We start from the raw sequence: 25,390 nt of genomic DNA on the forward strand, positions 1-25,390 counted from the left end.
GTAATGAATTTAGCATCTTTCATAAGAATTTGTAATTCTCTTTAGTCAAGCTGGTGTAAGCAACTGGAACAGAGGGCATTTTATTTCCATTGTGGAGCAAAACACCCTTGAGACTTGTTTTCGATGCATCTATGAAAAGTCTCCACTCCTGTGAACTGTAGGTGAAGTTTAGCACTTTCATTAGGCCAGCAACGTCATTGTCACGTTCGATCACTACTGCATTTGGCAACATATATATATCTCTGTATAACGTCCCTGTGTTTTTCATGAACTGTGAATACATACATACATATATATATATATATATATACACAGGTATATATATATATATATATATACCTGTATTGCCTAAGCAGTTTTCACTGTATGTATGTATATCTATATATGTTACTGTGAAAGACCGAAATTAGAGAATGCTGATATTCTCCGGTGAATATTGACACATACAAAATACGTTGGTGAAAGATCGAATATTTGGCTATATTATTATACATTCGAACAATCGCCGGTGTATGTCGACAAGCACAGATAAGCTTTGGTGGAGGTCGAAACAACACTCGGGAAGCTGATGTCAATAGAGAGGTGACAGTTTGTCGCCAAATTCTTCATCGTTTCCTTCTGCTTAAATTGGTTATATCGTACAAATACAAGCCCCTGATGTTGACTGTTGCCATACAGATGCCCGAAATGTGTTGCTGGTTGTTGTTGGAATAGAAGACTCCAACTTTTATAAATTAGCAAACAAAAATGATACCCTCAAGGAGCTTTATACCCATAATCAGTTCGTAATTTGTAAAGAAAAGTTACTTTCCACAGATGACATTTCTTCTCAAGAAATATCGCTGAGAGAAGCAGCTGCAGCTAATTTGAAAAGTGGAGGGTAAGGCTATACACACTGTCATTGCAAAAAGAAGTGTTCCACGAATAAATGCAGTTGTAAAAGCAAGGGACTCTTGTGCAATTCAAAGTGCCATAACAGTTAAAGCTGTTGCAATAAATAAGATTGTATAATGTTAATCACATAATTTATGTGTAAGTTTATTATTGTATTATTTTCTTAAATGATTAAGAATGTACTGTTTGTTTTAGGTTCAACAGTTTATTTACATGTGCTGTTACTTAAGTTTTCTCCTATTTTGACATATTAAAAAGTTTCATTTTTGTCTTAATGTAATAAAAATATTTTTATTTAACATTCACCATTAGTGCATGCTGAATGTTGACATTTTCAGGTGTAAGTGAGAAATAATGATATTTAGCAAATATTTTGTACATACACGAAATGACTGTGTGAATGCTGACATTCACCAGATATTGGTCCTTCACAGTAACATAAACATACAGTGAAAACTGCTTAGGCATTCAACGGGCACCTGTCAAAATGGGCAAAAATTTTTTGCACGGAATAGTTTATACATAGTCTTTGTATAAGTTACCTATATTAAACGACTCACTTGTGTAACATGACCTTGGGCATCTGTATATATATGAGCAATGGACAGATCGCAACAAGCAGCCAAAACAGGCTGCAAAAGGTGGGTTGCATCCAAAAAAAATTCTTTTGTCTGTTTGGTGGGATATGTCAAGTGTAATTCACTTTGACCTGTTAGAACCTAATCAAACAATTACAGCTCAAATGTATTGTGATCAATTAGAGCATTTAAATGAAAAAAAAAATTGACCATCATTAGTGAACAGAAAGCAGGTTCTCTTGCAACATGACAATGCCAGACCACATGCTGCAAAAATAACTGTAGAGAAACTCAAAAGTTTCAACTGGGAAATTTTACTTCATCCACCATATTTGCCAAATATTGCTCCCAGTGATTATCATCTTTTTTGGAGTTTGCAGAATTTTTTAAAAGGGAAAACTTTTGAGGATGAGAACAATGTAAAAAAGGCTATTTCTGAATATTTTGATTCAAAACCGAAATCATTTTATGAAGACGGGATTAAAAAGCTACCATCAAGATGGCAAGAAATTGTACAAAATAGTGGTGAATACTTTATAGATTGAAATAAGATTTAAATAAAATTTTTTGTTGCTTTTTTTGTAGATAAAAATATGCACAAACTTATGAACTGACCTGATACTTGTCACTAGGCTAAACCATAAGTTACCAATCCCGGTTCTGTATTTTATTTATTAATGCATTTTTAATAATATATGGTTAATAAAAATCTATTTTAAGCTTACAAACAAATAAATTTTAGTTTTTAATATAGTACAGAAAAAAGTATTCTAAATTTACAAATACATGTACTGTATTTACAGTACATACTTGTAAATATATATATTTTAATATGATTTTATGTGCTTTAAACGTTTTTCTAGTGATATTACGACTTCAATATTTGTGGCGGACAGACGTAAAGTCGAATAAAATGACTTAAACTTGATTTTTATTTTTCCATATACTTTTTTGGCAAATGATGTTACTCGAAACAACGTAAGTCGAGGTATACCTGTAATCATATGTTCAAAATGACATGATTATAATGTTGAAAATTACCACCACCAACAGTAATAGAGGATTTTATCCTATGCTGCATTGATTGGTGTGCACATTCACAAATACCAGGGGTGTGTCATTATTTCACAGTATGTAACAATGCAATTTTGTAATTCAACATTTTCAAAGAGGCCACACATTAAACATCATGTAATTTTAATACTATGCTGTTTTGAACATTGTTCATATGCAGTTTTATAGTTGAAATTATTCAAATAATCAGCTCCTGAATTTTTAAATATATTTAGATTCACTCTGTGTAAATTTTATTTTGTTTCTGTATACTTAGTAGAATAATCAGTTCAAGATTTATTAAGAATGATTGATTGAATAAATACTTTTTCAAGAGTTTGAGCCAAATGATGTTTTGGAAAAATATTTTTAGTATTATAAAAGGAATGATTTATCATACTTTTCAAGTTTTTTAATTACTAATTATTATAAATAATGCAATTAATAACAGTTATACTCTGGTATCAATTATATATACTGTGTGAAAATAAAAATATTTAAGAAGGTAAACATCACGTGATTTGGCAAAGATTTGAATTAATAGAACAATTTGAAAGGTGTTTAGTGGAATTGAATGTTTAAAATAGATATAAAGTATAGCATAGTGTTTGTTAGATTATGGTTTCATATTTGCATTGAAGATTATAATTAGCAGAATTTAATTAAAATGACAAATATTTGAGACATTTTCTGTAACTTTATATTACTAGTTTATTCATTTTAATTTTATTTATTTTTAGAAATTGTTTCCTTCTGGTCAGAATCCAAATCCTGTGAGAAAAAAGATAGAAGAAGTTAACAAACAGTTAGAAGGCATTCTCCATGGCATTTCTCAAGTTCAAGTAGTTAATTTGGATCCGGGTTTTGTGCAAATAGATGGTACAATTAGTCATCATGATATGTATGACTATCGTCATTTGACCCGTCATGCAGCTCGAAGAGCATATGAACCATTAGCAGATCTTCTCCAGCAACTAATATGTGAGAGGTCTGGTACAGAATCTGCTTCCTATGATTAAACTTTTCCGTTTGTAAAAAATTCTTACAGAATTAAGTCACACTTAAAGCACTTAATATCTGATAAATATGAGGCATTTATTTATTAATATTCCATTAATAACTTCTTAAATGAGGGTAAATTTTATTTGTTGCATGCAAAACTGAGGAAAAACTTAAATTTTTGTTTTTTTGCAATACTTTAAAAATTCTGTGTATATATTTTTACTTTTTGTTGATCTCCAATATTAAAAATGTGTTGTGTTTAGGATAGTATATATACAACATTTGAAAATTTCGTCGTTTAAAAGTTATTATTATTTTACGGAACACACAATAAAAACAAGTGGCATTAACGGGATCAAAATATCGTTGTAGCTTATTCGTGTAGCTAATGGATACACGTACTGCACATGCCATAACATAAAATATATCACTAAGTAAACACTGTGCCTTTTGTAAGAGTGTGTCATTTCATTTTTTCAAAATAAAGAAAATTTCTTATAAATCTTCTTCCTCTGCTGTGGCCTTAGCACTTGCATAAATGCTCATATTTTACAAATAAATAAATAAAATATCTGCCATTAACAAGTCAAAAAGTTTAGCTTTGTTATGTTTAAAAGTTTATTGCTAATATTAAGTTTAAAAATTCTCTAAATAAATGGTTAGAATGAGTAATAAAACTTTCTAATTAATTTTTTAATTAAAAAATTTTGTATATAACTGAAAAATTATTTTCTATAAAGCTTTTTGATATTGCAGTCTTTCTATTCACATGCAGATATTTAGGGAAAAGGTTTGAATACATTTATTGTAAATGTGATGCACTCAGGATCTGCCTGTATTTGAATATACATAATTACAGGTTTATCACTTTGTAAATATTTAGTGTAATATCAATAAGTGTATGTGTGGATGCAAATGTAACAAATTCTCAAGAAGAAAATATAAATGCAAAAAAAAAGCCAAAATGTGCAATTATTATTGTGTAAAAAATTTATATTAACATTTATTAATTTTTTACACTAAAAATAATTTTATAAAATTTTGTTCAAAAAATTTTGTAGTTTGGTGATAACCATTAAAATGTTTTCAAAGAATGTGTGATTTAGTATAAAATATTAAAAAAATTAAATTCTGAATCACTTTTATTCAAGTAAAGAAAAAAATTTAATGGTGAATCTTTAAAATTGCTACAAATTTTAAATTAATGTAATTTTTTAATTTTAAAATAATTTTTTTAAAAATATTTTTCCTATATTTTTATTATGCATGTTAATTGTGAAATGTTACATTTTTTGAAATGGTGTTATAGTTATCTTTTATAAAATACTTATTTCAGTGTTCTAAAAATGTAGAAATTGTAATTCTTTTTTGTGGTTTTTGTTCATGTATATGTTTATATAATTATTGAATTGGCTTTTGTAACCATTATATATGGACTAATCACACACCACAAAATCTTTACTAAATACTTCAAATCCCAGTATACATCTCTGCCTTTACAATGACTCTCTTCAGCAGGTCTGTGATTTTTCTTAAGAACTTAACAATAGCTATATTGACACTTATTTATTCTGCCATTCATCTTTAGTATTGAATCATTTTACCAACAATTAATGTTAATAGATATAAAATAACTAAGTTATAACAAGCAATTGTTTATTGTGCATCATCACAATGTTGGGCTGCAGTTTTAATCATCATTTAATTTTAAAAAGTCCATTTTTAAATGTAAATTTCAGTCCAAACCGAAAGTTACATGACTTTTGATATAGTTAATCAGTCTCTGGTCCCTAAACATTCCATATTTGGTGTTGATTTTTAGTAGTGTTTTGCTCCTGTACATAATAATTCTTCTTATGATAACGAGTCATGCTTGTAACTCCATGCTGGAGAAAATTTTGAATTGAAATCATGTGACTTCTGACCCAGACCAGAAGTTTGTATATAGTTGGGATCTTCAGTCCCTAAGCTTTTCTTATCTGCTCTAATTTTAATCCAATTCCACTGTTGAGATTAACAAAAGACAGATGACACACAGGTACACAACAGTGGGAATGTATATGTGCAATTTGAAAATTGCATCCCAAATAGCAAAATACCTAAAAACCAGTTATATTAATTAATATAAAAACTGTCCTTTTTCTTCACTTTTTGGTCCAAGTTGCCCTTCTTTTCATCACTTTATAGGTATTTTGGATGTTTATAACTTACATTTTTTTATATATCTGTTAATGTTAATTGTTGGTATAATAATTCAATACTAAAAATGAATGACAGAATAATGTAAATATACATAATGTTAAATTCTTAAGAAAAATTAGACTGGATGATGAGGACCATTGTAAAGGCCAAAGTGCATACTGGGATTTGAAATATTTAATAAAGATTTTTGTGATATGTGATCAGTCTATACATAATATATAAAAGCTGATCTAATAATTGTAGAAATTGTAGTTTATGATGATTGAATAGTTGAGAGAGTATACAAATTAAATGATTATTTAATCTATGAAAATGGTTAGCCTTTGTTTCAAAAATCAAGGGTCAAAATTGGATTTAAACTCTGATCATTCAAGTCATTGCCATCAAAGTATTACAGATATTGTAAAAGTTTTGCAGACATTATTTTACTGTAAATTTGGCCAAAAGACCAGTAGTGATATAATTATTTTGAAATTGTTGTCAACTCATGTTTAAAATTAAAAGTTCCTTGAATAATACTTAATTGCAATTTAGACATCAACATTTCAGACTTTTAGTTTCATATATTGTTTTTCTATATTTTGTATGTTTCCAATATATAAATTCAATGAAGTTCATACCAAATGCAACATAATCCAAACTGAACTTTGTAGTTAAACAATACAATCACCTTGCCAATTGTGATTTATGTTGCTGAAAGACTATGGTGCTATTCTGAAATGTCAGACCTGGTTCAAGTTTACTAAAACTTGTATAACTATAATATGAAAATTGTAGAAACCTTATCTAAAATGCTTAATCAATATTATTATTATTATTGTCTTCATTAAGACGTTCTTCAGCAGATCTATTAAGTGCTCTTATAGTAAACTTAAAAGATCTAAATAAGAAATGGATGGTACCTCTAGTGCCAGTGGCGTAGCATAGTGGGAGCGGCAGGGGTGGCAAAATTTTGCAATAAATAATATCTTGTAAAAAATTGAACCATTTTATTTCATATCTCCCTTGCACCTACAATTCAGACTAATTGAAATGAGCACGAAGTAGTGTTACCATCCAGACAGTCCGGGAATCGACTCACCGTCTGGGTGAACTATCAATTTTACCCGGGGATATCGTGCGCAACCTGTCAACCTTTTTTTTTTTTTTTTCTGTTTGCTTGTACGATTCATTCATACTTATATACACCTCCAATATTCAATAGAGCTAGGTCATGTAGGCTACTTATGTTAATCCCACCCAAGGCTCCCTAGTTGCTAACTGTAACTGATTTAGAACCGGCATGCACTGCACATTATTCTTCACATTGCAAAATTATATTGCTCATGCATCAGGAACTTCTGTTCGAACAAACCTCACCTGCCGTCCAAGTCAACGATTTTAAAAAGGTGGCAACCTAGCAAGGAATTTTTCATTACTTATTCTGTGACGAAACTGAATTTTAGTCTTTTAAATTGAGATACCTAAATAAGGGGGGGCTAAATTTTCCTCTGCCCCGGGCAGCTGACACCCATGCTACGCCACTGTCTAGTGTGAAATTATTTGGTATTTAATGGTTAGTAGTAGTGGAAATGTAGCCAGATTTGTGAACACTGATCATAAATGTTCAGTGCTCAGAATTTTTGTTGTACCAAATTTTGAGTTGAATGCCAAACATGCTTGTATAATGCTGTCAAAGATTATATAGTATGCAGAAGCTAACAGTTTGAGAAATGTTGCATTATTGAACACAGATGGCTGTTTCAGCAACTTGCCTGCCACCTGGGCACCTGATTGTAAGATAGTGCTAGGACAGTAGATACCTCATGGTACACACATATTGTGGGCAGGTTGTGGTTGCCCTAGGAAGACCACAAGGAGAGATGATTACTTGATCATCACTCCTTCAAGCACAAACAGATGCTATAGTGTTTGTCCAACATCCAGAGATATGCTGAAATCTTGCTATCTCTTCTCATACCACTGGTTGATAACAGAATTAAATTAGCATGCACAGTGACTATTACACATCCTGCCATTAGTATCTGGACATCATCTGCTTTTTTGCAGTGGAACAAGGGAAGAAGCATGGACTGTTATGAGTTGGCTGTATTTGTGTTTAATTAATAATGAATTGTATTTCTATTTGGGAATGGATAACTATTGTTAGTGTGGACTACTCATGAGCACTTCAGTCCCACCTTTACTATTAAGTAGCACACTGTCTTCATGGCTGGGAGCCATCTCATATAACAGTCAGTTACACATAGAATGGTATGAAGGACATTGATGGCATAGCATTTGGGAAATCCTACTGTCTTGTCTTGCCTTTTATGGCTAGATTGTAAACAACCATGTTCAAGCAAGATATTGTTTGGCCATACACAGCCAGGATCTCAGGATGTCTGTCATGTTGTCACAATTCATTGGCCTGCCTGGTCTCCAGAGTTGTCACAAATAGAACATTTGTGGGATCAGATGGAATGCCAGGTTCAGCCATATGAAAGATTTAATGTCATTTGCAACATGCGTAAATCTGTTGCAGGATAGCACACAGTTTCTGTAAACCTCTATAGCTTACTGTATTGCCACGTTAGGCAAGAGAATTGAAATATTGCCTGCATATAAATACAGTATATAAATTTTAGTGTATGTATTCAATTGAAAAAATAATGATTATTAAACGATAATATAAAACTCTGTCAACTGTGCAGAGACAATTAATTAAAATGAAAAGTTACATTTTCACTTAGAAATCATTGACTGGCACTTTTTCAAATTGTTAATTTAATCCGCTACATAGCTACTATTAAATTAATATTACTAACAAGAAATTCTCCCGTCAAGCATGACGGAATGTTTTTTATGAGAAAGTAGATAAAAAGTGAAGAATTGAGAAAAGCTTCAAGTCGAGCTTCACGTTGTGATGCTATTTCTGCAGCCTTTGACAAAACCATTCTTATTCGATGTTGCTCAAGTCGGATTTCACGGCCTTCTGGGGGATCTCAGTTGTTCTTTTAGACAGCGTTTCTCAAAGTGGGCGATAACGCCCCCTTGTGGGCGCTGGAGGCTTTCAGGGGGGCATTAAGGAAATATATAGGGGCGACGGCAGAGAAATTCTGTATATAAAAATTCGACAGAATATATATAAAATGTTGACGTTTTATTTATTTTTTATTGAAGGTCACAACTTGAATATTTCTAACACATTGACTTTTATTTTAGCACAGCGTTTCTCAAAGTGGGCAATAACGCCCCCTTCTGGGCGATGAATAGATCTAGGGGGTGCTGGAGGCAGGGTATTGAACGGTGACCAAAGGCAAAATTGGGGCTGATAAGAGGAAACATTGCGTTTAATGGTTTCCAGATGATGAGAACAATGTACAGTAAGGGCACAAAGTGTGAGATTCATAGAAAAGTTCTCCTAAGAATATTTCCAATCCTTTTCTCACAAGAGAAAATGGGTCAGGGGGCGTTGGGTATAACTTTATGGAACAAAGGGAGCAGTGAATCGAAAAAGTTTGAGAATCACATTTTAGATCTAGAATTTACTTGACCAATTTTACTCTTACGCTTTCCCCTAGGCAAAAATAGCGAGTCTTTTTAATTCGACGTTGATAAAACAAAGATGAATAGTACGTACGTTAATTAGATGAGCGATAACACTTTCTAAATAACGGCTTCGTTAGATCGTTACTTCAGAATTGGTTAATAGAACGTCACGTAGTCACTGTGAAAAGATTTTTAAAAAATTGCTATGGAAGTGACACAATGCGGCTATCATTTTTAAAGTTTAAATTTAATGAAGTTTAAAATATACCATTTGCCAAAATATTTAAAAAATCAAATTAAGGGAAATTTCTTCCTCAGGCACGAACGTCACGTGGTCACGACCAGGGGCGCCGCTAGCAGTTTGAGCGCCCGTGTGCAATACCGATTATGCCGCCCCCTGTTTAACTACGATTACCTACGCTGAGCTTGCCAGAAAAGCTCTTTAGTGTTGTCTCATAAGGGTGTGAAAAAAGAAAAGAAATGCTTTACAAAAAAAAATTTATTTATTATTACTAAGTTATTTTTGTTTACTTAAGTGTAAAACCATATAAATATTTATCTATAGCAGTGTTTTTCAACCTGTGGGTCGCGACCCCCAGGGGGGTCGCAAAGCCTTACACGGGGGGTCGCGGGTTAAAGAAAAAAACAAGTGTTTGTAAGTCCTACACTACAATAAAAAAAAACTAGAATTTCAGTGAGAAGGCTGTGCCTGTTTATTTTACAGTACAATTGGTTTTTCGATCGATATTTAAAGAAAGAAAATTAAATACGTAGTTTTTAAAATCACAGATATAGTTTTAATATGGCCCTGGGGGGTCGCCAGAATTTTTTAACTTGTAAAGGGGTCGCGTATTCAAGAAGGTTGAAAAACACTGATCTATAGAAATTAAACTTCTCTTGCCTTGTTTGCGAAATCTGCTTTCAATTTTCATGTATCCAACCAGTTAAGATTTCATGTTCAATTGAAAATATAGCTAAATTACTTAATCTTTGTGGTGAGTTATTGATCTTAAATTGTTTTTTTATAATTTTAACTTTGAAAAGGACCCTTCACCAAATGCAACTGAAACCGGAAATGTAAGTGCTATTGCTGTGTTCGAAAATATTTTAATTAAGTCATTAGTAAAAAGATATTGTAATAGGGTTTGTGAATCATTAGACTTATTTTCTGGAAAATGCAACTTTAAAGTATTGATTTCATTAAACAAATCAATACCGTCAATGTCTGTTTCACTACTCGAATCGTCTTTTAAGCTTCAGATTTAAATCCTAACCAAGTTAAAATATCATTAATTATACTTAGACCCATGTCAAAAGAATTATTAACAAAATAATTGCAATTTGATACGCGATAGAACTGTTCGAATGCGTATAAGTACAAATTGAGAAGGAAGCTCTGTGGGGATTCCCTAATTTCTCCAGTCCTGTCAACTTCTGTAATAGAGCACAACTATGAGTACTTGGCTTTCGGGCGCCGCCGGATGGTTCAACCTGCCGACAGACGTTTCGCATTGCATCTTAATTCTGATAAATGCCAATAGAGGCGCTGTTAACGCTATAATATAAATAAGAATATAGTAATTGCGCGCCGGTCGGATTTTTTCTCCATGCGAAGACATTTCTTATGCTATAAGTAAGGTGGGTATTATGACAATGACTTTGAATATTACGTGACCGATCGCTCGATTTGCCGCCCCCCTGAACGTGCCGCCCGCGTGCGGTGCACGCCTTGCACGCCCGCTTACGGCGGGCCTGGTCACGACGTCACTAACGTAAGAGCGATCACCGATCCGAAATTGATAAAACGTTTATTCTAAAGCTAATATTTCAGCAAATTAGTAGCCTATACTTTCCGTCAGAACATAAAAGAATATAATCAAAATTTCATCTGGATTGGACGAAAATTGCAGGAGTTATAAGGAATTCACACACACAGCCAGACAGACGAAGGCTTTTGTATTAGTAATGTTGATTTATTTTATAAAATTTCGTTTTATTTAAATTAAACTTATGATTTAAGTAATAGTGCTTTTATGGATGAAATTTTACAAATTAAACCGTCAATTATTGTTACATTCATGAAAGTAAAATAAAATGTTACGCTTTTTGACGAGTCGAAACTTGACGGCTCACCAGTGGCCGAGCGATCTTCGTTCCCTGAACACTGGGAGTTCGGTCGTGTGTTCGCGCCTCGCTCGGACGGGCAGACCACGTGGAGTTTTCCGGGTTTTCTCCACGTCTAACGCCTAAATGGGGCCAGTATCTCTTAAAGAGACCTCCCGGAAAGCATCTCCCTAGGCAGCGTTGTGTTCAAGCAACTATTACTTGAACAGCCCCTAACCGCCCAAGTATTGCGTTACCATAACTAGTGTTGCCACCTTTTGAAAATCGATGACCCAGACGGCACGTCAGATTTGTTCGAACAGAAGTTCCTGACGCATGCGCAATGCAAAAAATAACGTGATTTTACAATGCGAAGAATAACGTGATATCGGTTCTAAAGCAGTTACAGTCAGGCGCTAGGGACTTGCGTAGGAGTAATGTAAGTAACCTAAATTAAGAAAGAACGGGTACAGATAACTTAGCTCTGTTTCAATGTACGATTGTACAAGAAAAAATAATGTCAACAGGGGTTGCGCGCCACACGTCGGCGTAAACAGAATAACATGACAGAATTGCTGATGAGTTTCAGTGAGTGTGAGTTCTTTCGCTGTTAAAATAGTGTAAATTTGTAAAAATATCTGCAAGAACTTTGTTTCATCGTAATTTCACAATTTCTACGAAATTCCCGGACAAAATTAATAGTTCATCCGGACAGTGAGTCAATTCCCGGACTGTCCAGGTGAAAACCGGACGGGTGGTAACACTAGCCATAACTAAACAAACAAAAAAACGAATCTTGTCAGGAATCCAATAAAACAGTAGCAATTTTTAACTACAGTATTGTATATCTACGGAAATATGTAGATTTCAGCTTGATTACCCACGGGATGACTGAAAGGCACGTGTCAAATGAATCCATAATACTAAAGAACAGCCGTTTTGTATCCTAAAAAGTAAACGTGTGCTCGTCTACAACATACTGATTTCTGTTTGCCACTGAAATTTTTCAATGACGTATTATTTTAGAGATGTGCCTGACGTCATATCTGGCGTAATAAACCATGGCGGATTGGCTTGGTCACAAATCATTTACGCGCCAAATAATTTGTCTAGTGCTAGCGAAATTTTTTCTAGCCAATTTGCTGGTTCCATCTTACGGCGCATTTTATTATTGATTCAAGAAGACAACGAGTCGCCATTCTTAGACATTTTACGTTTTGACGCCTTTTTTGTATTTCGTTTCCAGTTTCTGGTTGTGAATTATATAAAATAATTGTCATTGCGCTGCTCAAGGTGTAAAAAAATCTAGATAACTATCTCTTCGTTAAGTAAATCCAGAATAATTAGCAGGTTTGCAGAAAATGTCGAAAAATTGCAGTCTGGCGGATAATTTTAGCATGTGACATTGGAAAATATTCAGGATTTGCGCTTTGCGGCAAAAGATTATTAAAATTGTGGAAACAAGATAAGTGTTAAATGTACTGCATACAGATGGAAAACACCAGAAAAGTTCTACAGTCAGGAAGACCATCAAAGGAAACATAACACAGAACATGGATATACTAAACAAGAAAGAAATTAAGTCCGTTCTATTGATATAATCTACGAGAGGAAAGCTTAAGACACGGTCTAGACATCAGTGCTACTCGAACTGGTCCGCAGACCAGTGCTTGTCCACGAACAGTTTATTACTGGGCACTACGAGATTTCACTTAAAATTTCATAATTATATATATGTTACAGTCAAAACCAGTTTTTAGTTAGGACGCGTTTTAAAGATACATTTGTCTCTGGCACTCCTTCTAGTAGCAAGAATTTTTTTTTGGACATGTCGAATTCTGACCTGATCAAGTACATTTAAGTTTTCAAATAGGTTCATACTTATTTTAAATTGAATCTTTAATTAATAATAGTTATGGTAAATTGTGCTCAAAAAAGAAAACAATTTTTTCATAATAATTAGACTTCAAAATATTAACGAATTAACTGCATAGTTAGATACATTAAACAGTGGCACAATTGAACAATACATACTTGCAATACAATTTATCGAGTATCCCATATTTTGTTCCAAATTTATGCAAACCTTGTTCATCCTTTTGAAGAATCACTCCGATAATATTACGGAGATCTGCTTTTGCTCTGTCGACATCAGGAATCGGTATAATTATATTATCACCGATTTCTACAGGAGCGTGTATTGAATCCGAAGCTAATTTCATTCTCTGGGCCTGTTATTCCAAGTTTAGATGAGCTTTTTCTCTGGCTGCTATTATTTGGGTCTGTCGATTCGCATTAGCTACGGATTCTGGATCTTCGTCACTAGCTGGTATTATTTGAGGTTCTGCATTCGTACTAGCTGCAGCTTCTGGGTCTTCTTGACTGGCTACTATTGTAATTAGAGACTGTAAGCGTTATCACGTGTTAGCTGAGTGAACTTTGACCTCGGTCGAAATAGTTTTTACTAGCCATTTTGTAAAAACCGGTTTTGTCTAGTTAAAACTAGTTTTAACTCAAATTCATTTTTGACTAGCAGTAAATTCTAGTTATAACAGAGATATCCAGTATAAACTAGTTTCAACTAGTTAAAATGCCTCCTAACTAAAAACTGGTCTTGACTGCAACATATATATTACGTTAAAGACTTTTTAAATAGTTTTATTAAAGGTCTTACTAACATTATTTTAACACTTGTTTTTCTTTGTTATTTAAATGTTAACTGACGATCGAAATCGGTCCGGGAAATTACTTGAAAACTGTCCACAAACTTATTTTTTTAAAATGATTAGAACTAGTGATGTAACGAATATTCGGTTACTATTCGGTATTCGGCCTATTCGGCCTATTTTTCACTATTCGGCCGAATACCGAATATTTAATCACTATTTGGCCGAATACTGAAAATCTAAAAACAGGAGTAATAAATAACAAAAACACAGTAAATTAATCATTTTCGTATTTAGATTTAATGTTGTTGGGTGAGTGTTGTTTGTTTATATTTATTTATAACTTGTAACATGCACAAAATAAAAAAGAACATAATATTAGTCACTTGTATTCACAATTTATAATTACAAAGATCAGCACACGTACACGCCTATCGTTGGAGAATCGTCGCACATCTGAGGGGCTGACCCTGCCTATCCTTCTTTTTAAGCGCTTGTCTTTGCTCTTCCCTTTCTCTTACCTCTATCGCTCTAATCCATCTATGCCTGTGCATACATCATAATACGCGCTCACAATACTTTCGATTCGTCACTTTTCCGTCGTAGAGTTCCCATTTTACAATTACGTGACTCAGCCTGGTGATAATGGAGAAAAGAGACAGATAGGAGGTCGATATAAGCCACAGTTATGATTTCACGGATTCGAGACAGCTTGATAGCCCGAACGGCCCCAGGCTTTCGCCCGTGCACGCTAAGTGACTTACATTATAAGCATTTAGCTTTCCGAAGACTATGACAACAATTGTTTGTCATTGACGGCCGCGAATTTCGTGCCAATAAGCTGCCTCGACTTGTTCGATTATGTTATCGACTCAATTTTATATTTATTTTCACATTTTTACTTCGCGGGCCTTCTCTGTTCTTTTTCCGTTATTTACAAGTGTGTCATTTGATATCATCATTTATCACATACTTCCATGACACTCTTGTCTGTCTGCTACAACTGCCAAGAATTAACGCGATTGGCGAAGCGTAGTGACAGCGGGCCAATAGAGAGCAGGATCCTTACCATAATGCGGTTTGCGCGCCAATTTTCGTACGTGCGTTAATCGAGCCGAATAGTTTGGCCGAATATTCGGCTATTCGGCCACGCTCCTGGCCGAATATNGTTTAAAACAGTCGAAAACGTTATTATTATCTTATTAAATATTGCTGGATTAATAAGGTGTTGGGTTTTTAGTTATACATTATCCAGTAAGTTCATTATTTGTTTATTTAAGATCTAAGTTGATGAAACCTTCCTCTTATCCACATTACTTTTCTGGCTATTATATATAACAGAAGACAATTAGTCAAAAAATGACTCCCTCAGATTTTTATATTTTTGGATTCTGGGAACCTTTAAACAGTGAGAAAGGCAAAAAAATTCAGGATTTTTTCCCTTATGTATGGATGTTGATGTATGTGGAGGGCACAATTTTGTTCACCCTCTTTTAAGCTTAATAACTCCTGTGCTTTTTGTTGAAAATTTCTGAAATTTTTCAAGAGGTTTGTTTATTAGGGGATTGATGCTATTAAATTTTGGTGATTAAACCCCAAGGGAATGTGGAGATAAAAGGGATCATGTGTATCTCCAGTAGGGTCTGACTTGATATCAATTTTACTCATTATTAGCATTTACAATATTTTATAAAACACATTCCTACTCTCAAAATTAAGCTTTTTGCCATTTTATAATAGTTAAAAATATAAAAAGTTTTTAAAATAAAATATGATAACAGATGGCGCCACTAAATGTTTCCGGGAAAATTAAGCAACTGGTTGCTGGAATTTTGAGTTGGCATCAAATCTCTGTCAATCACTCCAAAATGGCGCTGATTAAAAATTCTTTGAAGACCAATCTAATCCAATTGAAGAAATTTTATTACTACTTTTTTTTATTTAAAAATTTTAATCAAAATAAAATTATAACTAAATAATATAAATATTATAATTTATCATTTAAAATGATTTTTTTTTATTAGAGAAATTATAATTTTGCTGTAATCTACGCTATTTGATGCCATACTACTAAGTACAGTATTTATTTATATATTAACATTTAAATTTTGACTTTTCTGGCTTAGGTATAATTTTTGAAAGGCACAATTTTTGAGAAAAGTATTTTCAATCTTAAAAACGAAAGTGTAAATACATAAAATACTTTTCAAACAATAGGACGCATTAGTTACAATAGTAATAACATGAAAGTTAGCCTTCTAAAAACGATGTCAACGTGTTTTAATTATCAATATTTTGTGCAGGAAAATGTTTCGAGGAAAATAATATACTTATATAATTGAATATTCTATATACCATTAAGAGTCAAGTACTACAAAGGTAGAATTAGCCAACAACATGACAATAGCGGGAAAACAAAATAATGAGAACCAGGAAACTGTAAAATTATTTTTAATAGAAGTAAATTTTTTATTTTTGTAGATACAGATATTAATAAAAATTTTCCTTTATACATCTAAATTAAAACTTATGTTTTAAAATATATTTTCACGTAATGAGATATTGAAAAACCTCAATATATAGAGAGAATTTATTTTATCAATAAATTAATATTACAGTATATATATTTAATTTAATTCGCAATAGGAAAGACATTCATCAATTTGAAGGTCTTTTATTATCTTGTTCTCCTTGATTGCTACATAATATATAATATAAGAATTGACTTATATATAAATGCTAATTGCGAAATGTTACTTTGATAGTCGATTTAAATTGTAAAATCTATTTTTGTGGGGGTGTGTCCGCGTGTGTTTTTGATTTATTTGTGTGACATTTATGTTAAATTATTTTGCTAAATTAAAATTTAACTTTGATTATTTTGTTGAATTAGAATATTAGCCAGATCTTGAATATTTCGAATACTTAGTGAACTTAATAATAGTACGTTATATCAAGGGCCTCCACCCTTTTCCCGAGAAGGACCATATGAACTGTAAAAGACAAGTCTGGGTCAGATACAAAAGATGTAGCCAAAGATTAAGATTTTTATTTTATTTCTGTGTAACAACGAACATATGAAATATCAATGTGAAATTTGCAACTGCTTTTTCGAAAGAACGTCATGAAAATTGGAAATAAATTTTGTGAAACTTAATATTAAAATCTCCTTTAGATATTCGTTACACAGTGAAGTTCGATATTTTGATTTTATTTTTGTAAAGGTGTGTAGAGACGAAAATAGAAAATATCCTTCGTACAAACTTCTTAATTTAATACTAAAATTCTCTTCTGATAGAGATTTGTGAAAATTTAACAAACTCCCTTCTCTGAATAGGTTTTTATAAAAATCATTTGCATAAGAGCTATTAACTATAGTTATTATTTCAAAAATTTATGCGCTTTTAAGCAAGTTTTTAGTATTATTACCCAAGTACAGTGCAATGGATTAATCAAAGATTGTTCTTAACTTCACCTAGTGCAGATTATTATTTAAGAAAAGAAGCATTTGAAAACGTTCAGTATCTAGCCTGTTTTTTTGTGGCAAATTAAATTATAGGTGCTAAAGACAATGCCAGATTGGGGGTTCCCCAAATGTAACTTTTCATGTTAATTACGAAAAAATGATGAAAAAGTATTAATGAAGAAATTTTGTGGGAATTTTATATTCTTGAATGGAAATTAGGGAATATATATTTTTATTTTTAATTTAACTTATTATTAAAAAGTAATCGGTTTTAAACCTTTCTTATTGCATCCAATGTATTGTTAACTTGACTAAATTGAGAAAATTTCAATTAAGTTTGTTAAAATATCTATAGGTCTATCAGGATTTTATAGTATCCTGATAAAACTAAAGATATAAAAAAATAAGTAAAATCAAACAAATATACAGTTATATACAGTCAAGCATCTAATGGTTAATATAATATCAATTAAAAATAATTGGAAATAACTGCATTTATAAATGAAAGACTGTGAAGATATAATAAAGCAGGAAATTTAAGAATACAAATAAAATATGCGAACACATCTAAATAAATACTGTAAATTATTTGGTTTATTAATATCGTAATATGTAGAATACATATAGTAAAAGAAAGGCGTGACAATAAAATAAATACAAACTGAAAAAATAAACCCTATGTTTTTTTCTTTTTCCAACAGCGCCTCTTCAACCAGGGCTACCAGATAAATAGAACCAATTATTCCCAAAATGTCTGCAAAAATTTCCCGAATTATGAATTTCATCTAAAAATTATCCATAATAATATCAATATTACAGATACAATTTTAATCATTTCAATACTCATTACTTTTTATTGAAATGTTTTTCGAAAAGTTGTTGAATTTTCACATAGAGATTTTGAAATTGTTGAATTTTGAAATGATTAAAATTGTATCTGTAATGTTGATATTATTGTGGATAATTTTTAGATAAAATTCCGTAATTCGAGAAATTTTTGCAGACATTTTGGGGATAATTGGTTCTATTTATCTGGTAGCCTTAGTTGAAGAGGCGCTGGGCGCGTTCTCTATGTATGGCGTGAAATATGTACTTATTCGTAGTATTCGAACTTTTTTATCAACGGGATATTCGAGTGTTCTCTCATCTCTAAACATAAACGATGTGCTGTATTAATTTTAATAAAATTATTAATTGTAGGATTACGTTACATTTTAGACGAACTAAAATTTTTTGAGCTTTATTTTAATGTTTTGATACTTTTACAGTATTCTAGGTTCAAGTGAAAATTTAAAAATTTAATAGTTAAATAAACTTGCTTTAGTTCAAAAACTAAAAACAGATGGCAGCACATAAGTTTTGCTTGAAAATTTTCCTTTAAAATGATGAAAATTTGAATTTTAAATTAAAAGTATTAAATATTTCAAAAAATGAAGATTTTACATTCAATTTATTAACAATAAAACTAGAATTATATTAAATAGAATACTGTTTTCAATTAAGTAATTTATTGACGAAAATTAATTTTAATTTTAATTTATTCTTTTTATCTCTGTACATNAAAAAAGGTCAACAACTCACTGTGAGTTTAGAGTTAACCCTCCATTACAAATCTCGTAAGTACAGCGTAGAGTGTTGTAAAGCATGATAATGTGAAAAATGTATCTGTAATCTCTATCTACAATTCAGTCTCTACGGGGTGACACCACAATGAGATCTCGCACCACCTCAAAATCTTCCTAGGGCAGCCTCTGGTTCAGCCAGTGGAAAAAGTTTTCTTTCCAATTCGGCCCGGGGGCAAAAACTGTTGGCCACCCCTGGTCTAGAAGGAATAAGCTTTTCAATAGCAAAAGAATTTTAAAAATCTGTTCTGTAAATTTCGAGATTACCTTCAGCAAACAAAGAAACACTCTAGCTTTATATTTTAATACAGATAGATATAGATATAAACTATATCGTTTTGCTCTTCATTACACAATCATATTGCAAAGCTCAGGTGCAAGGATGAATCTTTATTATAACATTTGTTTTTTAGTAAATTATTTTACAAAAGTTAACTAATTCATTGTTTACTTCGTAAAAAAATAAAAGATCCAGACTTCCTATGACTCATAATTCATTTTCAATTAGGAAATTTTTGTTACTTAAAAAAAAAGAGACAATAAAATTTAAAATCGTTTCCTTCTGGACATGATTTTTCCTTGAAGTGTGTAATAAAAGTTTTGAAGTCTCTTTTTAAAAAGATTTTAAGACAATCGATGAATGTGATTGCTAGGGCCCCCAAAGGTCGAGAGACATCCTGGCAATTTTTATTTTTCTAAGACCCTAGTAAATTAGAAATAAAAGGCCAGGGCTATCGAGAAGAAAGGAGAACCGGAGAAAACTTATGGACCCGTATAGTACTTTCTACCACTACAAATTAATACTATTTTTATCAACAAAAAATAAAACCTTTAAGACTGCTTTTTGTTCATAAAGTAACATTCTATGTATTTCATTTGTTCAAAAATAAATGATAAAAAGATTCCGCTAAGGGGAAAAACGGGCCCCTTCTACCTCCAGGCCCATTTAAGCTCTCGATGGCCTTGAACGAGACAACTTTAAATGTTGCATTATAGTTTTAATAATAAAATTTGAACAATAATGAAGGTTTTGAGTAATATGAAGCTTGGGATAAATGGCTCTGTTAGCTCCTGTGATAGGATCTGGGCATGACACATCTTAAAATGAGGTCTAATTCACAAAACTGCATTTAAATTACCATCAATAAATGGAAAAAGAAAGAAAAGGCTGAGAACTTGACACAATATATATATATATATATATATAGAAAACCTGAGACTTCTTGTATTGGCTGAAATGGAGTGAGGCACATTGCAGCAAAAGAACCCGTTATTCTGTGGCAGTGGCGGCCTTAGGGGGTGGCGAGCAGGGCAATCGCCCGGGGCCTCGCTCTTGGAGGGGCCTCGCGCAACAACCAAGTAGAAAAAAGTTGATATTTAAAACTTTTTATTTTATCCTTGGCTATTAGTTATAACAATAAAATAAATTTAATTTATAGTACAGTATATATTAATATTAATAAGTGCCTGCTATTTCAATTCACATACTTTGCACAAAGGACAAGGGCTTCGCAAAGATCTGCCGCCCAGGGCCTCGCAAAGATCTGCCGCCCAGAGCCTCGCAATGGATAAGGCCGCCACTGTTCTGTGGCCAAAAAAGGTAGTTGCCTGGATCCCAGCAGCAGGCTCAAAACGAATCTTTCATAAGAAAATATTTCTCCAAAAAAAATTACCCAGAAGAAAAATGTATGCAGTTGACACAACATGGAGTTTCCTAAAAATTATTCAATTGGTAAATAATTAAAATTTTATTGAAATTTAAAACAAGAGAACTTTTTATTACTGACATTTTTAAAACGATTTATTTTAAATTACTACAGTTAAATTGGAGTGATTTAAACAATAGAGAATCGTTTAAATATTTTAATTTTGAAGTTTTAACAGTTAAAAAGTTTTCAAGTCTGAGGAAAACATATTTTAAAATATTATCTACCTAGATGTAAGTGTAATGAGCAATTATTTGTTGTTAACTTTTAATTATATTTTTAATTTATTTAATTTAAAATATATGCTCTCTACTCCAGATTAGTAGTGTCATGCCCCTGTACATCATACTTTTTCTGCTAGCAACAAAGTAGTGCTGGTCATCTAACTCCTTTTATGGAAAAATGTTTAAATTGAAATAACATGACTACCAATGCAAGCCGGAAGTTCGTATATAGTTAATCGGGGCCATCTACTTTTATCCTTTCCATATCTGGTATAGACTTTTATCTTTCTAATTCTGTTCTCGAGATTAAGGAAGGATGGACAGACGAAGGACAGTGGGAATTTAGAGGTCTACAATTTTTTCAAATTGCAGCCCAAAAAGTAAAAATTGAATTTCTTTCTCTTTATAATAAGAGATTGATTTTTAAGAACTCACAATGTATGTTTATTTAATTTTTAAATATATAATCCTAGGAAATCTTTATAATTATTATTGCAATAAATTCTACTGATACATTCTCCGGTCTCTAATAAAGGTTTTATTAGAAACCGAAGAATGTCTCAGTCTTTTTTAGTTTCTATTGCAAGAAACAATGATATATTTTGTCAAAACATTTATTTTCGATTGTTTTTATTTATTATTGATTATTTTATTATAACCGGAGGCACTTCGTCAACAACGTTTATTCGATATATGGAGCGGCATTAGCGTGGTATCGGACACAATACGTTCTTCTATTATTATACTGAGAACCTATAGATTGCTCACAATTTGACTTAGCAAAATTTTACTATATTTATTTACTAGCAAAGAATGCCCAGTGTTGCCCGGGAACTCACAAGACTAATTCTTATTCTTAAATAATGGTACAGTACATTAAAATTAATACTAAAACAATGAACACATAAAAATACTATAGGACTACGTATAAAAGTTTAGTTTCATCTAAGGAAAGTAAATTTGCTCCTTATAGCTGCATCTGATAACATAAGAGTATTATTATAAGAAATTAACGATCAAGACAATATAAACAAAGCATACACAACTATCTGAACTGCACGAATCAAAATCTAAACCGAATAGATATCACAATAAGTTTAAAATAGCTAATCAGATGATGAAGGGAATTGACCTAGACCTTGCTTGAACAGAGCAGACAAATGACAATACGACGTGGTAATATTTCTCGTGCATTTTACTTTTTAATATGAAATACTGTGTAGCTTATGTTTGTCTAGAACAGGCATGGCCAACATACGGCCCGCGGGCCAGATCCGGCCCGTCTAATGAATTTATGTGGCCCGCGATCAATCTTTCAATATTAGGAACTGAAGTTCGAATAGCTCGATGAAAAATTTTACGCCTAAAAGAAAAAAAAGGTCAACAACTCACTGTGAGTTTAGAGTTAACCCTCCATTACAAATCTCGTAAGTACAGCGTAGAGTGTTGTAAAGCATGATAATGTGAAAAATGTATCTGTAATCTCTATCTACAATTCAGTCTCTACGGGGTGACACCACAATGAGATCTCGCACCACCTCAAAATCTTCCTAGGGCAGCCTCTGGTTCAGCCAGTGGAAAAAGTTTTCTTTCCAATTCGGCCCGGGGGCAAAAACTGTTGGCCACCCCTGGTCTAGAAGGAATAAGCTTTTCAATAGCAAAAGAATTTTAAAAATCTGTTCTGTAAATTTCGAGATTACCTTCAGCAAACAAAGAAACACTCTAGCTTTATATTTTAATACAGATAGATATAGATATAAACTATATCGTTTTGCTCTTCATTACACAATCATATTGCAAAGCTCAGGTGCAAGGATGATGTATCCTGTGAATTTTTCCTGGTCGATCTGTCCTATAGACAATATATCAGATCCGTCTTCACTCGGCTACTCTATGATCTGACCAAACCCGTAAAGGGCTTGGGAAAAAAGCCTTATAGTACTCAAGAGTAATAGGCGTTGGATATTTTTGAAAACTATGACTGCATTTTATTACAGTTTTTTTTATAACAACATACAGCAGTCTACCACTCTCGGCAATCCAACTCTGGGTACACGGCATCGAATGAGGCAGGTCATAAAATCTCTGGAAAGTTCTGAAGAGTGGTCCGTCCGATTATTTCCGTCTCTCATCACTTGGCTTCCCATTCTGGGCCTGACCAAACTCATAATGGACGTGCAAAAAAGCCGTTAGTACCTTCAAGACAGAAATAGTTTAAAAAATTCTAGCGTCTAAAATCAGCTTAAGTTACTTTATAACCGTTTTTCAAAATCCGCTTCGTTTTCGAGATAAGGCCTGCAGAAAAAGAAATTTGAAAATATCTTTTTCTGCAGGCCTTAAAAACAGTAAAATTAATTACAGTAGAACCTCCATTATCCGGACCTCCATTATCCGGATTTTCGATTATCCGGATTTTTCAAAATAAACAAAAATTTTACGAATTTGCTGATTTGCACTTGGCGAATTACGACACTGTCTATGTACGTGATGGAATGCATAACTTTTTTGTTTCAACAATGTCTCACCTAGCACAGGGGTCGTAAACTCTTAAATATATTTTACGTAGTAATAAAAATATAACTTGACATACGTATTTATAAATAATTTATATTCAAATTACATCATTTCTATGACCAAGGGCGGCGTAAGGCATGGGCAACGTGGTCCACCGCCTATGCCTCACGGTCCGAAGGGCCTCGCCGTTTTGAAAGTTTATCCATTACTTAAAAACCGCGAACGCGACGAAAAAATTTTACTCGTCATAAAACGATAAATAGTTTGTCAAATTTTTATTCATAAAAATGCAGTTTCAACTGCTTTTTATTTTATAAAATTCGTCTTCTTGCGCCACCAAAGGGCCTTTTAAACAATAAGTAGTCTGTTAGCGTTGGTCAGTAGTAGTACAAATTCAATACGAACGTTTGTTTCTTGAAAATTTGGTCACGATTTAAATACGGTATATACTTTTAATATTACCGATATGTCATCGAAAAGAAAACGTGTTGTATTATCATTAAAAGACGAATTAAAGTATCTGTTTCGATTATCCGGATTTTTCCTTATCCGGACTACCTTCATCCCAATTAGTCCGGATAATCGAGGTTCTACTGTATCTTAAAGCAATATTGAAGCAAAAGTTATCAATAAAACTGTTTAATTCATTTTTTAATTGAGGATTAAAAATTAACAGATAGAAGTAATGTAACAAAAATGCAGAGGATTCTTCATATTATATATGCCGGACCGATATACATTGTTTTGCATATACAGTACATCGTTGAATAATTAGGAACGCATAAACTCGATGTGCATCGAATATATTCACACTTACATCAGAAACATCAGGTATATTTCACTCAAATCTTTTTCTTTCTCTGTATTTAAATTTATAATTATGTACTGTATAAGAAATGCTTATAAAATATGTGGCAAAGCAAAATTACAATAATAAATATGTATTCAATAACTTGTATTTAATACGACAAATAAATTTTCTGTTAACAATCCGTTTGCAATATGTATACAAAGTCGTCATGATCGGCTGTTCTCGTCGTGTGGGAAGAACTTTATAATATATAAAGGATTATGAGAAATAACGCTAGCATTTTCTTTCTGGTAAAATTATTGTCTTGAGACAATTAGTCTACGTTTTGTTTTGTTTATTTTAGGTTGTATTCAAAGGTCAACAAAAATGATTTTTAAAAAATTGTGAAATATGCAGCTTATTAAACGTAAATCACTAATGAAACATTATCATAATAAATAAAATTGAAAAGTTTGCGTAAAATTTTTACATTATTTATAAAATTTTTAAAAACGCTCGGCAGTTTTAAACTAACTACATTTTCAAATTTTATCAGAAACTCCGGAGAAAAATACACTTGGCTTTAAGGAAAAGTGTTTTGCTGCATTAGGTAAATTCATGTATTCAAAATATAATTCAGTTACAGATGCTTAATTTTGGCCATTTTCTTTCACTTTTTTGCAACTATTAAATCATAGTTTAAAAACGTGGTTGTGTAGTAAACACGTTTTCTTGCAAATAAAGGAAGCAATAATCTTTTAAATAATTAATTATTATGCCTTTTTGTCCTTTTTAACTATTTATAATTTATTTTGTATACTAGTACTTTCTATACATTAACAGGACTTATTATACTTGAAAATTATGGATGCAGATATCTAGTCTTACAGTTCAAAAATAATGTTCTTTATTTAGTTCACCTGAACACATACACTTCAAACATGTGTTTCGGACTTGTTCGTTCCTCCTCAGCAGGCCTTCAAACGACACTTCAAACGGCCTGCTGAGGAGGGACGAACAAGTCCGAAACACATGTTTG

General features: G+C 32.2%; 1 protein-coding gene across 1 annotated transcript in view; it reads left to right on the forward strand.

The window, feature by feature from the left end:
* Positions 1-4,529, forward strand: part of LOC111621113 (platelet-activating factor acetylhydrolase IB subunit gamma-like) — a 47,574-nt gene extending 43,045 nt beyond the window's left edge. Inside the window, exon 5 of the mRNA XM_023363180.1 lies at positions 3,266-4,529. Within this exon, the coding sequence (XP_023218948.1) occupies positions 3,266-3,544 (279 nt within the window). The 3' untranslated portion in view covers positions 3,545-4,529. The remainder of the gene's footprint in view (positions 1-3,265) is intronic.
* The last annotated feature ends 20,861 nt before the right edge of the window (positions 4,530-25,390 follow it).

The sequence above is a fragment of the Centruroides sculpturatus genome, unplaced genomic scaffold (assembly GCF_000671375.1).
Source record: "Centruroides sculpturatus isolate CEXI.00-Female unplaced genomic scaffold, Cexi_2.0 scaffold284, whole genome shotgun sequence".
Lineage (NCBI taxonomy): Eukaryota > Metazoa > Arthropoda > Arachnida > Scorpiones > Buthidae > Centruroides > Centruroides sculpturatus.